The following is a 16,401-nucleotide window of genomic DNA, read 5'->3' on the forward strand; positions in this document are numbered from 1 at the left end:
TACCCATAGAACCCATTTTCATTCACATATCTGGAGGTCAGAGGTCAACGGACCCCTTTGAAAATGGCCATAACAGTTTTTCCTCGCCAAAATTTAGCGCAAGTTTGGAGCGTTATTTAGCCTCATTTGCATATCTTCACTCTAGCTTTAAAACTGAGCCGCTACAACCTAGAAATCACAACTTGCATTAATGCGTTAAAGAAATGAGTGAAATGACTTATATTTTTGCTGATTTTTTTTCATGCATTTATTTTGTATTATATTGGTTAGATTTTCTGTATATTTTGTGTGTGTTTTTTTATGTATATTATTTAGTCTATTATCTGTATTTATTTTGTACTAAATTATGTTAGTTTAGGTTCTTTTTTTTTCTCCTTTTTGTTGTCGTTTGTTTTTCTCCTTCTGTTGAGGGGACGTTCGTTGTATAAGTTTGTGGCTTCTTCACCTCTCCTGTCACATTTATTTTTTTATTCTTCCGGATTTTATCAAGTCTTAAAATAAAATAAATATAATAAAATATGTGATACAGTAAGAAGAGTTATGTGCCTTTACTGGCTCAAGAACATGTGGCTTTCCCAGATGAAAGTAAAGGGGTTCTGATATAAAATTAAAACAATACAACATCCCCGGTTTGTGTCTGACATGCCGTCCCTCATCTCTTTCTCTCTACTGACAGATTTCATTAAAATCATTCATCAAGCAAAAATGTAAAATACGTTTGTTGTTTCCAGTTTTCTAAAATGTGAGGTTTTGCATGTTTTATGTCACGACCAATCCTGAAGTCTTTGGTAAATGTCTGTCGTGTCTTCCCACAGAAGGAGTGTGTTGTACAGTTTTATTGTTTAACACCTGGCTGATGTTTTGTTTCTTACTATAATTGATAAGAAGCGACTTTTTAATGTAGTTTCATAGTTTTTTCTTAGTTTAAATTAGTTAAAAAGTGTGTGTAAGCTAACAAAGACGCCATGTTGGCTCTACCTGCTGCATTTTATGTGTGATTAAAGGTTTAAAGGGGGACTAATAATTTAATTTACAGTTAAATATGCTTATCTGTAGCACTCTATCGAAGCTTGTCATTTGGGTAATGTTAAAAATGGTAATATTTTGTTTTTGTTTGTTTTCTCCGTAGCTCTTACGGTGTGTTCATAGCATATTGTTTTTTGGAGTAAATAAAGTGTTTGTGAAGCATCAGTTGGAGAGTTAGACCATCATTCGGCCAGGGATGCTACCGGGGTGTTTGCTGGTACTTAAGTGTCGGACACTCCACTGAGGAGCCTCACGAACATCACAAGATTTAATTCAATCAGGCTTCAAACGGTCTCCGTTCTGTCTGCCCGATCATCGGTCCAGCAGGCTGCAGCTCATTTCCTCTGGAAAGGCTTTTAAAAACTTAATTGTACCTCTAATTTCCCTGGTTTCCTGATCTCCACCCCGACACTAACACGCACACAATAACACAATTACATCAACCGACGTGCGTGTGTGTGTGTGTGCGTGTGTGTGTGTGCACGACACAAACACACACAATGCCCACATGAACTCATCTGCTGCTATCATAAATGAGTCATCAGAAGACGTGTAAATGCAATCAGTGGCTTTTACACCAAAGAACCGAAAATCCTCACAATTTAAATTTTTCATCTGACATTTTCATGTTTTACTGAACATCAGAAATTAAGAATTAAATTAGAATTTCAACATGTTTCAGCCACAGGTCTTAGTTAGAGAGTAAGTAAACAACAAACATGTACTGGACACATTTATTTGTGGAGGTAAAAGGCCACCGATGGTCAACTAGGGCTGCAACTAACAAGAATGTACATTATTTAATTAATGGATTAATCGTTTGGTCTATAAAATTTCAGAAAATAGTGAAAATGGCCCATCACCATTTCCCACAGCAAGATGACGTCTTTAAATGTCTTATATTGTCCACCTAACAGTGCAGAACCCAAATATAAAGAAAAATATATTCAGTTTACTGTGATATATACGACAAAAACAAATCCTCACACTGGAGGAGCTGAACGAAAGAAAATGACTGAAACAATTAATTGTTTATAAAACATTAGCTGAGGATTAATCAACTAATCGTTTCAGCTCTACTTGCAACAGCAGCTTTGATAAAGAGTCCAAACAACCACAAACTAGAGTTGGGTCGATTTCTTGTTTTGCAGGAGGCTTAAACCAATTTGATTTCCTGCAAAACAGCTGAACTGGCATTTGTCACCTTCTAGCAAATTAAAAAGTAGCTGATATCAGCAACCTGTACCGACGGCGTCACGGCACTAAATACAGCTTGTATTGCTTTAATAATAAGCAATATTAGAATGTGATTAACGTAATATTATGTTATTAGGACTAACGGAGCCACATTACTGTGTAATTTATATTTATTATTTATCCATAATTAGGAATATTATATTCCATTTCTGCTAATAAATCCCTCGAAATGCTACATACTGTTTCTTTAAACTCTTCTAATGTCCTTTTGACCTTTTGACAATCTAAATTATACTGGTGGTCACTCCCTCACTAATTAAAGTTAATTAAAGTCAAATTAGTCTTCTGGTTTTCAACATCCTGAACCGTGTGTTCACATCTCAAACTCTTTAATAAAGACATATGGCTGATTAATGTCAACTTCATTTTAATTCTCCATTTTACAGACAGACGTACGAAAGAGTCATTCAGTCCTCTCGTGGTTCTCTGATGGTTTTAATACGACTACTTCCAGTTGGAACAAGTCGATCTAAAAACCATTTGTTTCCCAAAAACTTTAGCCATTACCCAAAGTGATAACACCAAAACCACAAGCTGACCACAACCACAAGCTAAGTGGACGTAAGGACAGCGTCTAATGGACTTCCTCATCCAGCCTGTAGTTTATTCACTTAGCTCACGTTTAAACTGCTGCGTGCAGAAACAGAAGACAGATTCTAACCAGGGTGAGTGGTTCCTATTCCCATTGGTGGCTGACAACGTACGCACTAATGAATCATGGTACCACGCGGTGCTTTGGATCGACGTGTCTGAATCTATTCTATCAACCTCAATATCATAAAGGTTTCTTTATGGGTTTGCATTGAATAAACAACAACTTCACAAAAACAATGTTTTGTCTTGATTTTGTAAGTATTTGTCAAACTTATATATATATATATTCATTTAAATATAATTCATTTAAACATTAAAAGTAATGTATAACAAGTTAAAATAGTTAGCTAAAAATTAGCTATAGGTTATGTATAAACACTTGAAATAGTTTGCTAAAAGTAATGGATTGAAATAGTTAACGGACCTTCTAACAGATGTTATTCACAGAGCCCGAACCTCAGCCAGGGGAAGAGGTGGCTAACTTTCCTACCGCAAATTAAGTCAGTCTTAATATTTATGGAACAGATGGGCTTAATTAGACTAGTCTAACCTGACAATCTAAGACCAAGACACTAAGTTTATACAACTGGCCCCAGGATGAAGTCGTATATTTGTGATAGGCAATGCAGCAAAGCAGCTCCGACTGAGGACATTCAAATTTGGTTTGTTTGGTGTGGCAGTTTAGCTGGATGCATCTGGTTCCAGCTAAAGATGCCATGAATATGCAGAAAACCTGCTCACATTTCACTTTGATACCTCCGTCTCTCTCTCCTCAGTAGTAATACATTTGTCATTTGATTAACATTAACTCTCATTAACACTGAAGGAGCGAGAATGAGAGGTTTGGTCATGCAGGCAGCAAACCATGCAGCGCTGGAAGCATCGCCATCACAGACACAAAAAGGATGAAAAACAAAACGGTTTTACATGACGAGGAAGATGAGAACAAGAGGAGGAAGGATAGGGGCAATACACATCACACAGTAAATACAACAAAGACCATTACAGGAGATGGAGTTAGTACTTTCAGTCCATCACAGGAGGAGCAGGAGGAGACAGTCAGGAGGAGTTTCAAACAGGAAGTGAGGTCTTGATTGGTTGGAGGAGGCTCGTGTCAGATCCAAATAAAACAGGCAAAACGCTGCGTGTATAAATACGTCTTTGGATTTGCCACCAAACACCCCCCCACCATTATTTATTTAATGGAAGGAACAAAAAGAAAGCAAGGCTGAGTGAGCAGGAGAACCACAACAAGGGAAACGAAACACAAACACATTCACATTCACAAAAATAACAAGACAGGGCCAAGCGTGAGAGGGCGTTAGAAGTGTGCAGCAGGTTTCTTACAGTAAGCCACAGTCTCAAAGTCACTGATATGGACCGCACCTGAGGACGTCTGCTCCGAGGACGTCGACTCCGAGGACGTTGGCTCCGAGGGCGTCGGCTCCGAGGGCGTCGGCTCCAAGGACGTCAGCTCCGAGGACTCAGCGGCCTCTGCTGTCGGAGCAGCGTCGGTCCCAGCTGGCGTCATGTCGTCATCGACCTCCAGGACGGCTGGAGAGGGAGGGTTGTCCTGTTCGTCTGCTGTCAGAGAGAAAAGGCGTGACTACATTACAGCGCCTGAGCTTCATTACTAAAGCTAAACAATGAGCTGCTGATACATTGTTATTGTAATAATACAGATTATAGTCGCTTTAACATCTACGTGTCAGCATTTAGTAACAGCCTCACAGAGCTGCTAGCATGACTGCAGACTCTTTGTCTGGTTTAGTTTGTTTTTGGAGGTTTTTATTACCTTGTGATGGAGCAGCAGGTGGATCCTGGTCCATCGTCACGGCAGCCTCGCTGGCCTCAGAGAGGTCGGGGTCAGATGGCGGTGCAGCGGGGGAGTCTGTGGGGACGGACTCTGGTTCTGACACGATCACAGTCTGCCGGGCTTCACTCTTTTCTGAAGGAGAGGAAACGTCTATGGCTGAAGGAGAGGAAACGTCTATGGCTGAACATGGAAGACAGAGAAGGGAGAGGGTGAGGAGGCAGGGATTTAGAGAGTAATGCCGGGTGCACACTACACTAGAATCAAGCCGATTTTAGGCCTGATTCCCCTCCTCCTGACAATCGTCCGCAAAGCCCAGATTTTTTGATAGTTCTAAAGATTATCTTTCCAGATGTTCCTGTGGTGTGAGGTGTGTTAAGAGTGTTTTTTACATAACCGATCGACTTGGAAGTCCATCCTAGCCGCACCGATTTCAAATCGTAAATATTAAACATGTTCAACATTTACGGTCGGATCTCCTGTTGTGTGTGAGGAACCCCGAGGACAGATGATAACGCAGTCACGTGGGAAAGAACGATAGCCAATAGAGAACCAAGCTGACTGAAGAAGGAAGGACAACCACCACTGTCATGGCGGCCACAGCTAATTCAGGAGCTAATGCAAAACGTGAAGCAGAAAGTAGTAGTGAGATGGAGCTCAGAAATGGAGGACCAACTTGTTGATTTGTGGCAACAACACAAGTGTTTATTCAACGTGTCTCCATGACTTCATCCTTCCCTCGTGAATTTTCAGTACAAAATAGTAGAAAAACTAACAGTTAACTCTTCCTGCTCGTCGTCCGCCATGTTTATTTACACTAAAGTCACGTTTGAGCACGAGAGATTTTGTGAGATTTCTGTTATTTTGAGTCGGGACTCTTGTTGTTGATGAATGATTCTTTTAGTGTGTGGTGTGCTGTTTTGGTCAAATCGTTGCTCTCCGTTAGACTATAGGTTCTATAGGAACAAAACTGTTAAATCTATCATAACATGTCGTTATGTGTTCGTTCTCTCACATTTTCAACATCTGTTAAGATCTAAGAAATCTTTTAATGCAGGCCAGCCTTAAGAGGAAGGGAAAAGCGAAAGTATAGATGAATCAAGATAAGACAGACGGAAAGGCGAGAAAGAGACAACTGGACCAAAGTATCCTACCTTTATCCTCCTCTTTCTGTGGCTCAGCAGGTTCACTGGAGCTGGCAGCTCTGCTCTCCGTCTCCTCCTCCTCTTCCTCCTCCTCCTCCTCCTCCTCCTCCTCCGTCTCCTCCTCCTTCTCCTCTTCCTCCTCCTCCTCCTTCTCCTCTTCCTCTTTCTTCTGAGGCGGGCTGGTCTCAACGCTGGGGGGTTTCAGTGGGCTCTCGGCTCCCATGCTGGTCCGTGGCGACAACATCTCCATCTCCTCCGCCCAGTTTGTCACAGGCTGGTGGTTGTCCGGAGGGAGGAAGGGGCTGAGGGGCTTGCCTCCCTCCGGTGACTCCTGAACTGCTGCCGGCGGGGGGATGTGGACCTTCGGCCTGGGAGGCCGCTGCTCTTTGGGGCTTCCTGCCGACGATGGTCGAGAGCGATGTGCAGGAGATGTAGGGGAGCTGTCTTTGCTGCTGGCTGGTTTCTCTTTCCCGGTGTCTTTCTTCTCATCGCCCCTGGAGTCGTGTTCCGAGTCGCTACCTTCGACGTCTTCTCCGTCACTGGCGTCCTCCCATTCTTCGTCGTCTTCTTCTCCGTCTTCGTTCTTCGCCTCAACCTGAGGAAAGATAGAAGGAGGGGATTACTGGGAAAGTAATTGAAAAGCAATCGAAAACCTGCAACAACTGAGTTTTTGGCCACTTGGGGGGCAGCAAAAATGAGCGCAAAAACATATTTTTACCAAAATTTTCAAATTGTTCAGATTTGAATGCATAAGGAACACCACTGGGAAGCTACAGAATGACGTAAACCTAAAAAATAAATAATAATCTAGAAGAAGCCTCTCTACCTTCTGTGCTGTAGGAGGTTTGGATTTTGGAGATTTTTCTTCTTCCTTCTCCTTCTTTTTTGGCTCTTTCTCTCTCTTTGTCTTGTCCTCCTTCTCCCTCTCCTTGTCCTCCTCTTCTTCTTTCTCTCCTTCCCAGCGGTTGTCATGCATGCTGTCAAAAGGCATCCAGATGTGTTAATGCACGTCAATGTTAGAAGCAGAAAACTCACAAATAACACTTAACAAAGAAAAAGGATCTGAATCTCCCCACAATCACACATACAAGCCTTTTGCAGAGTAAACAAATCAAGTCAGAACATATTCCTAAATCAACAAGAGCAAAAGAAAATTAACTTTTCTGTAATACAGAACAATATATGTTATTGTTTTGTGTTGTTAATTGATTTCCAATAATAAATATATACATACATTTGCATAAAGCAGCACATTTGCCCATGTTGATAAGAGTATTAAATACTCGTCAAATCTCCCTTTAAGGTACATTTTGAACAGATAAAAAGATGTGTGATTAACTACGGACAATCATGCGATTAATCACGATTAAATATTTTAATCGATTGACAGCTCTAAAATGTAGTGAAGTAAAATGTACAATATTTGCCTCTGAGATGTAGTGGAGTACTGTAGAAGTATAAAGTAGGATAAAATGAAAAGTAAAGTACCTCAAAATTGTACTTAAGTACAGTACTTGAGTAAATGTAGTTACATCCCACCACTGACAGATTCACAATAACAGGCCAACAAATGGAAATTATCCTCAATAAATCAATGTTGAATATAATAATTAGAAGAAACACCTTCAATAGGTCTACAGTAGACTTGTTTGAGCATGAACTGACAACCTTCGGTAGAGGAGAGACCGTATGGATTTACCTGTAGCTCGGTTTCTGTCCTCGGCCCCTCCCTCTGCCCCGCTCGCCCCGGTCGCCTCGTTGCCCCGGGGTCCTGCCCTGGGACAGGAAGTCACCAAATGTCGAAGCTTTAGGAGGCCGCTTATTGTCATCTGGAAGAAAAATGTGATGGTGAGTGTAAATCAAGTTGTTTTGTAATACTTGATCTAAAAAAAAAAAATAGGTAGGGTGAATCAGAGAGAAGAAGAACTGAAAGATGAGAGAAGAAATGGATGTGTGTTTATCGCTGTCAGAGCTGAGGTGAAATACTTTACAGCAACTAGTACGTGTAAGTCGTTTTAAAAGGCAGGAAACAAAATTCATGATCCAGATGGGGCACACAAGTGTGTCAATAGAGTTTAACGAACACATTTAATCGCGATTAATTGCATGATTGTCCATAGTTAGTCGCAGTTATTCACAAATTAATGGCATATTTTTTATCTGCTCAAAATTCACCTTAATACTTGTTAAGTATTTAATATTCTTATCAACATGTGAGTGGACAAATATGCTGCTTTATGCAAATGTATGTATATATTAATTATTGGAAATCAATTAACACAAAAACATGACAAATATTGTCCAGAAACCCTCACAGGTACTGCATTTAGTATAAAAGATATGCTCCAATCATAACATGGCAAACTGCAGCCCAACAGGCAACAACAGCTGTCAGTGTATCAGTGTGCTGACTTGACTATGACTTGCCCCAAAACTGCATGTGATTATCATAAAGGTTTTCTAGTTTCATATGATAGTATCATATAGTGTAGTATAGTATGACAATATTGACATCGACTGCATTAATGCGTTTAAGAAATTAGTGCCGTTGAAATGAATTTGCGTTAACCTGTTATCTTTGACAGCCCTAATCTATCATACTAACCATGTTATGTATTTATCTGAATTAAGAGTGGCTTCCTCTAATAACTGTATTTAAGATAAGATGGAACTTAATTCATCCCGAGGGAAATTGTTGTGCAGCAGTTGCAGTACAAAGTAGGAAATAGTGCAAAAAAAAATAGAAACAATAAAGGCTATCAGTAAGGTGCAAAAAAACAAATGTACACAATGTCAGAAATGTAAAGTGGTTAACGGTGAGTAACAGGATTAAAGACATTTGAACGAGTATTTAGTTGAAACAACAACAGTCCGTTTCTGCTGCTGCAGTCTGAGAGCCGATGTCTTATGCAACGTGTCACTTATGTGACAGCAGCTGTCAAACTGCTGCAGAGTCCAGCTGAACTCTGGGACGAGGTCAAATGTCTGTTTGTTAGCTAGCGGGTGATGGATGGCTCCGAGAGGGAGGGAGACGACATCTTACAGACTTTAAAGCGGAATAAGGAGAGCTATAGACTGGCTTCCATGATACTGTGTGTATCATGCGTTTGCTATAAAAATGCTGAAAAAGAGCAAAAACGTGTTGTGTTCAAGTGAAGGGAAACCTACGGGAGGTTGTTATTTTAACATGGAAAATACAGCTGCACCGATTAATCGATTAGTTGTCAACTACTAAATTAATCATCAACTATTTTGATAATGGATTTATCGGTTTGAGTCATTTTTTAAGAAAAAAAAAATAGTAAAAATTCTCTGATACCAGCTTCTTAAATATGAATATTCTCTGGTTTTCTTTAAGTTGTGGACAAAAAAGACATTTGAGGATGTCGTCTTGGGCTTTGGGGAACACTGATCAACATTTTATAGACCAAACAACAAACTGACAATGAAATTAATTGTTCATCGCAGCCGCTGTTGTTGCCTGTTGGGCTGCAGTTCACCATGTTATGATTTGAGCATATTGTTTTATGCTAAATGCAGTACCTGTGAGGGTTTCTGGACAATATCTGTCATTGTTTTGTGTTGTTAATGATTTCCAATAACAAATATATACATAATTTGCATAAAGCAACCTATTTGTCCACTCCCATGTTGATAAGAGTATTAAATACTTGACAAATCTCCCTTTAAGGGACATTGTGAACAGATAAAAATGTTGCGATTAATCACAATTAATAATGGACAATAATGCGATTAAATATTTTAATCGATTGACAGCACTAATATAAATATAATGATCAGGAATAACAAAACAACAGACCACAAACAAACGCTAAAAAAGGACGTAAAAACCTTTTAGAAACGTCAGGGATTTAGTGGTACATGTTCCACTTAAGAAGCGGTGAAAGCCACATTAGTAGATTGTATAATGTGTACGTGGGACGTTTTATTTCAGTCGCAATCAAGTGTTTTATAACAGGAAAGATCACTCCATCTCTCCCCTGATTTTATCATGGAGGAAAACGAGAGAGGATGAAATGAGAAAGATGAGGAAGAGATGAGAGAGGAAGTAAAAGTGAAATAAATAGAACAGAAAGGTCAGGAGAAGGAAGAGAGATGAAAACATAGAGGTGTGAAGGAATGAAAACAGTCGCAGTTGAGGAAAGATGTGAGAGGAGGAGGAGGAGGGGAGGGAGGAAGAGAGAAGGTCAGAGAGGAGATGCAGAGAGGGAGGATAAGAGCTCAAAGGGGGAGAGAGAGAGGAGGGGAGGAGGTGATAAAAAAAGGTCATGAAGAGAAAGATACGAGTACAAAAGAAATGAAGGGATCAATGAGAGGATGAAGAGATTGAACAGAGCAGCCCGGGGCTGTGGAGAGGACACTCAAGTCATTCCAGAAATTAGAAATGGTGGAGAACAAAAGACACACACACACACACATGCACACGCACACGTACAGCCAAAGCGTGTGCAGGCTTTAATGTGGGACAGGTGTAATGTCATAATCTGTAAAACACTCTCCAGTCAGACACAAAGAAATGAAAGAAACCAGGACTGAACAGCTGTTAGAAATACATTCTCAGCTTTTGTTTGAACTTTCAGGCCACAGAAAAGGCAAACATCACCCAGGAGGGCGACACGAGCACTAAGGACTATAAAAAACACTGCAACACGGTGCATGGTGTGACAGAAATACAAACTACAATCAAATAATATTGATAACAGTGAATTACGTTGATGAAAATGATAACTGCAGCTGTTTGTGAGTTTGGTTTTAAGTGCAGCTGTTGTGCTTCAAACACACAAACAAATGGAACAAAATAAAACACACACACAATGTGATCTCAGTCCCATGCTGTGGTCTAACCTGAGGCCCTGCCCCGAGGCTCTGTACGAGAGTTACGACCCCGGGCTGCAGAGAGGACACACACAAACACATTACAGCACGTCCACCACACACACATTCACACACACACCTTGTCCACAAGATAAATCACACACATAACCATGTAAACATCACTCATTTTGATACTAAGCCCAAAGTATTATCACCAGTGAGGTAAACACATGTGAGATGATGATGGTAAAGGCTGCTAAAAATGAACTGTATTCCTACATTTAAACATTTTAAAGGGCGTTTTTTGGGGGGGTTTTATATCGTTCTGTAGCTTCCCAGTGGTGTTCCTTATGTATTCAGATCCGAACATTCAAATTGTGGTCTAAGTATGTTTTAGCGTCAAAATGCTATTTTCCCAAGACCATCTACAAAAGAATTTCCCACACGACCTGACGTAGATTTCTCGTCAGTGATTTTCCTCAGCTACTACAGCAAAACTTTTTAAAATCTTTATTATCTCTTATATTTTAATCCGTCCAGATTGACTGATTGTTTGTTTCGTAAAAATATCTAGTTGTGTTTCTTTAATCTGCATTACAAGCACCAAGCAAACAGTAGAAAGGAAGAGCAGCATTAAAGATGCAAAGCCACTCGTACAGAGTTTGACTCGTGTCCTGGGATTATCACAGTCCCACAGTGAATTATTTTATCATCCGGATGACTGACTGGAATTAAAACATGCACGAGCAAAATTAAGCCATAATAAAGCTCCGCTGTAAGGACACTTTAAGGAGACGACTTCAGAGTCTCTCCATGTGTTTAACTGGCTGTCAGGGTATAATGTCAATTTACATAGAAGGACAAGACATGAAAATGAATCTTATGTTCATCTCTGTTTTCAGAACTAATTGTCATTTACAAAGTATAAACATCAAATCTTTTTTTTTTTTTTTGCGACAGTCTCACATCCTGCATACTAATATTAGCTTATGTTTTAATTCAAATCAATAACTTTATTCATCCTCAGCAGAGCAGTTTAAAAATAAACACTTTTGAACAAAATAAAACAATAAATAGGTAAAATATGTTGAATTCAGTTCAAATATAAATCCATTTTAAAATTAAAAAAAATGGTGATCCTTTAATAATAATAATGATAAACAAAAAAATTGAATATTACAAATATTAGTAATATTAGTAATTACTATAATAATAAATAAATAAATAAATAAATACTAATTTTTGCCCCAGATCAGAATAAGTCATTATTGTTTTGTTTTTTTATTTCACTGAAAGAGACTGGGGTCCTTCAGAAAACTCAGATCAGCACGACCGCAACTCAAAAGGTTGATTTGGACTCCGGGGAAATACAGCGAGTGTTTACATAACAAGCTTAATCAACTTCGTTTACATAACAGCTTTAATTAGCTGGAGGTGGGAGATGGTGTGTGTTTACGATGTGTCTACGTGACGACATGTTGGAGTGACATCATGCCAGATGAGTGGAGACGTGTTGTCACAGTCCTGCCAGCTGTTGTGTAACCACAACAACAGCGAACTAGTGGTGCGAGTACGTGTGTGTGTGTGTGTGTGTGTGTGTGTGTGTGTGTGTGTGTGTGTGTGTGTGTGTGTGTGTGTGTGTGTATACTTGCCTCTCCTGCTGCCTTGTTCGGGTGTGATGCCCTCCGAGGCCACATATGGGTCCTCCTTGAACCTGTGAAAAAAGCTGCAGGGTTAGAAACACATACACACACACACATCAGACATCAGTGTGTCCGTCTCGTCACGCCTGTCAGCTGGAATAAAGATGATGACAAACACTTTCTATCGTCCTGTCCGTCCTGTCCTCTGTCTGAAGAAGTATTCAGATCCTTTACTCAAGTAAAAGTACTAATACCACACTGTAAAAATACTCTACTTACAAGTAACAGTCCTGCACTGAAAATGCTTCCTAAAAGGAACAGTGTGCAACATTTCGGGGGATCTATTAGCAGAAATGGAATATAATATTCACAACTATGTTTTCATTAGTGTATAATCAGCTGAAACTATCACCCTGTTCAGTGCTGGTACTAACATGCGTCCTCAGTGATCGGATCACAAGTGGACAGCTCTAAGTACAGGTGAACGCACTCAAAACGCATTGAGATCCGATCTTTCAGACCACTCTCAGAGGTGGTCTGGGCCACATACTGTATGACCACATTATTTTAGCAGTGTGTATTGAATGTGTCCTGGGTCACATTAAGGACCGCCTACTCATCTGACGTCCTGCTGGGATCCGCGGGATCACTGCGCTCCTCATGTGAACAGACAGGCCGACACGAGTTCTTGTCAGCATGGAAACGGCCGCTGTGCTCTATTGTATTCTGTCGGTACAACTGTATTTTACTAGAATATATGTTATCTATAGGCTACATATCTCCAGACTATCAGACTAGGCACGCAAAGTGCATTATTATCATACTGTTGGAGATGTGTCGTGTTTTTGTTCTGGTGCTTTGCACAGAGCTGACACCCGCCTGCCCGCCTGCCCGCATCCCCGGCTCTCTGAAGCTCTGTACTCCGCTGTTGCCTTGAAAAGGCAGCGGTGCCGGCAGAACGGAGGTCCCCGGGGACCGCCGGTATGATAACCTTTTATTTTTATGTTAACAAAATGTACCCGAATTCACGAAAATGTAGGATATTATTACTGACATTCATGAAATATTACGTCACAACGTCTGCTGTATCAGCCAGACTTTTGTTTTACTTTTTCTGTTTTTACAATTTTTCGGACTTTTTTTTTTTATTTATTTTTTTTTACTTTTTCAGACTTTTTTTTTTTTTTTTTTTTAGTTATTCGGACTTTTTTTTTTTTTTTTACTCTTTTGGACAATTTTTTTTTTTTATTATTATTTTTCAGATTATTTTTTTTTTCTCTGACTTTTTTTTAGTTTTAACTCTGACATTTATTATATTTCAGACTTTTCTTTTTTTTATTACTTTTTCTACTGTTCTTCAGACATTGTTTTTTTTTTTTTTTAAATTCAGACTTTTTTTTTTACTTTTCTCGGACAATTTTTGACTATTTTTCAGACTTTTTTTTTTTTTTTTTTACTTTTTCCTAAAAAATTTTACAATTTTTCGGACTTTTTTTTTTTTTTTACTCTTTCGGACAATTTTTTTTTTTTTTACTATTTTTCATATTTTTTTTTTTTTTTACTCTTTCGGACAATTTTTTTTTTTTCATTATTATTTTTCAGATTTTTTTTTTTTTTTTTCCCCCGGCATTTTTTTTTTTTTCTCTGACTTTCTTTTAGTTTTAACACTGACATTTATTATATTTCAGACTTCTTTTTTTTATTACTTTTTTTACTGTTCTTCAGACATTTTTTTTTTTTACTTTTCTCGGACAATTTTTGACTATTTTTCAGACATTTTTTTTTTTTTTTATTATTATTTTTCATATTTTTTTTTTTTTTTTTTCTCTGACATTTATTATATTTCAGACTTTTAATTTTTTTATTACTTTTTTTACTGTTCTTCAGACATTTTTTTTTTTTTTTTTTTTTTAAATTCAGACTTTTTTTTTTTACTTTTCTCGGACAATTTTTGACTATTTTTCAGACTTTTTTTTTTTTTTACTTTTTCGTAAAAAAAAATTTTATACAATTTTTCGGACTTTTCTCGGACAATTTTTGATTATTTTTCAGACATTTTTTTTTTTTTTACTTTTTCGTAAAAAAAAATTTTATACAATTTTTCGGACTTTTTTTAAATTTTTTTTTTACTTTTTCAGACTTTTTTTTTTTTTTTTACTTCTAACTTTTTTTTTTTTTTTTACTCTTTCGGACAATTTTTTTTTATTATTATTTTTCAGATTTTTTTTCCCGGCATTTTTTTAGTTTTAACTCTGACATTTATTATATTTCAGACTTTTCTTTTTTTTATTACTTTTTTTTACTGTTCTTCAGACTTTTTTTTTTACTTTTCTCGGAATTTCTTTTTACAATTTTTCGGACTTTTTTTTTTATTTTATTTTTTTACTTTTCTCTGACTTTTTTTTTTTTTTTTGGACATTTTTTTAGTTTTAACTCTGACATTTATTATATTTCAGACTTTTATTTTTTTTTATTACTTTTTTTACTGTTCTTCAGACATTTTTTTCTTTTTTTAAATTCTGACTTTTTTTTTACTTTTCTCGGACAATTTTTGACTATTTTTCAGACATTTTTTTTTTACTTTTTCGTAAAATTTTTTTTTACAATTTTTCGGACTTTTTTTAAAAAAAATTTTTTTTACTTTTTCAGACTTTTTTTTTTTTTTTACTTTTGACTTTTTTTTTTTTTTTTTTTACTCTTTCGGACAATTTTTTTTTTTTTTACTATTTTTCAGATTTTTTTTTTTTTGACTATTTTTTAGTTTTAACTCTGACATTGTTTTTTTTTATTACTTTTTTTACTGTTCTTCAGACATTTTTTTCTTTTTTTAAATTCTGACTTTTTTTTTACTTTTCTCGGACAATTTTTGACTATTTTTCAGAAATTTTTTTTTTTTTACTTTTTCGTAAATTTTTTTTTACAATTTTTCGGACTTTTTTTTAAATTTTTTTTTTTTTTACTTTTTCTCTGACATTTCTTCTGTCATTTCTCGGACTCTGCCCTTTAATAAGTTGTTTGCAGTTATAGTTTATGGAGACTTGTGGGTACCCATAGAACCCATTTTCATTCACATATCTTGAGGTCAGAGGTGAAGGGACCCCTTTGAATATGGCCATGCCAGTTTGGAGCATTAGTTGACCTCCTTGGCAACAAGCTTGTATGACAGTAAGAAAACTAGGTTTTCTTGTTTCATATGATACCAGTATCTTCACTCTAGCTTTAAAACTGATCCCGCTACAACCTAACAATGAATTGGTTAATCAAGAAAATACCCAGCAGATTAATTGATAATGAAAACAATTGTTAGTTGCAGCCCTCGATCAGAGAAATCTGGTAGTGAGACACAAACACAGGCTTAAATCAGCAGCTACTCACATGTTGTCCGTCTTCTGTGCGTCCCACTCTCGTCTCCACTGGCCTGTGGCATTACGATGGCGTGCGAGTCTCTCCTCGTCAATCTGCTCACGCTCCTTCTTCCAGCGCACATACTCTGCTCTCTCCCTGCCGGTCATAGACATGGTCATGTCCACAGAGCCTTTCGGACCAGGCCTCCGACTCTGCAGAGACAGGAGGGGACACAACGTGAGGGAGATCAATGCTGCTGTAGGAAGTATAAGAGTGGTTTGGCTGGCATAGGACCTTTTTAAAGAATGACATTACTCACGGTCCACTCTTTCTCCAGTTCGGCTTTCGTCTTCACGTTGTCAAAGTCCAGCCCTCCCCAGTTCCGTACGTGTCTCCTGCTGCCCTCTTTGCGGTCTATGTCTGGCGCCGGGCCTGAACGTCTCGGGTCGTCCAGGAAGTTACGGATCGGCTTGTCTCCGTCCGGCTGAGGAGAGGAATTAGAAATGTAAAGCTCTCATTTGTTCTATTATTAATGATGATTTTGATGAATGATGATTATTTTGTTTGAGAAATTATTTATTATTAACTGCTGGTGTGGATTCCTTGATTAGCAATCAATTTACAATGTTTATTAACCCTTTGAACTCTGCAATAGAAATGATCCTCATACATTGGTATTTTTGCTTATTGTGATGTCATTTCTCGAAGTATCTTCTAATGCTTTATATCCCTAAAATCTGTA

General features: G+C 37.9%; 1 protein-coding gene across 4 annotated transcripts in view; it reads right to left on the bottom strand.

Annotated features, from left to right (window-relative positions):
• The window catches only part of ccdc9 (coiled-coil domain containing 9), a 28,001-nt gene that overhangs the window by 3,947 nt on the left and 7,653 nt on the right, over positions 1-16,401 (bottom strand). Inside the window, exons 7-15 of one of the 4 annotated variants that reach the window (XM_037775175.1) lie at positions 15,979-16,143; positions 15,690-15,871; positions 12,324-12,385; positions 10,702-10,746; positions 7,535-7,664; positions 6,662-6,812; positions 5,845-6,430; positions 4,673-4,825; positions 4,264-4,461 (exon numbers count right to left, since the gene is read on the bottom strand). In XM_037775175.1, the coding sequence (XP_037631103.1) occupies positions 4,264-4,461; positions 4,673-4,825; positions 5,845-6,430; positions 6,662-6,812; positions 7,535-7,664; positions 10,702-10,746; positions 12,324-12,385; positions 15,690-15,871; positions 15,979-16,143 (1,672 nt within the window). Of the gene's footprint in view, positions 1-4,263; positions 4,462-4,672; positions 4,874-5,844; positions 6,431-6,661; positions 6,813-7,534; positions 7,665-10,701; positions 10,747-12,323; positions 12,386-15,689; positions 15,872-15,978; positions 16,144-16,401 lie in introns of all 4 variants that reach the window. The other 3 variants (XM_037775173.1, XM_037775171.1, XM_037775174.1) reach the window with 3 other exon arrangements.

The sequence above is a fragment of the Sebastes umbrosus genome, chromosome 7 (genome assembly GCF_015220745.1).
Source record: "Sebastes umbrosus isolate fSebUmb1 chromosome 7, fSebUmb1.pri, whole genome shotgun sequence".
NCBI classification, from domain to species: Eukaryota; Metazoa; Chordata; class Actinopteri; order Perciformes; family Sebastidae; genus Sebastes; species Sebastes umbrosus.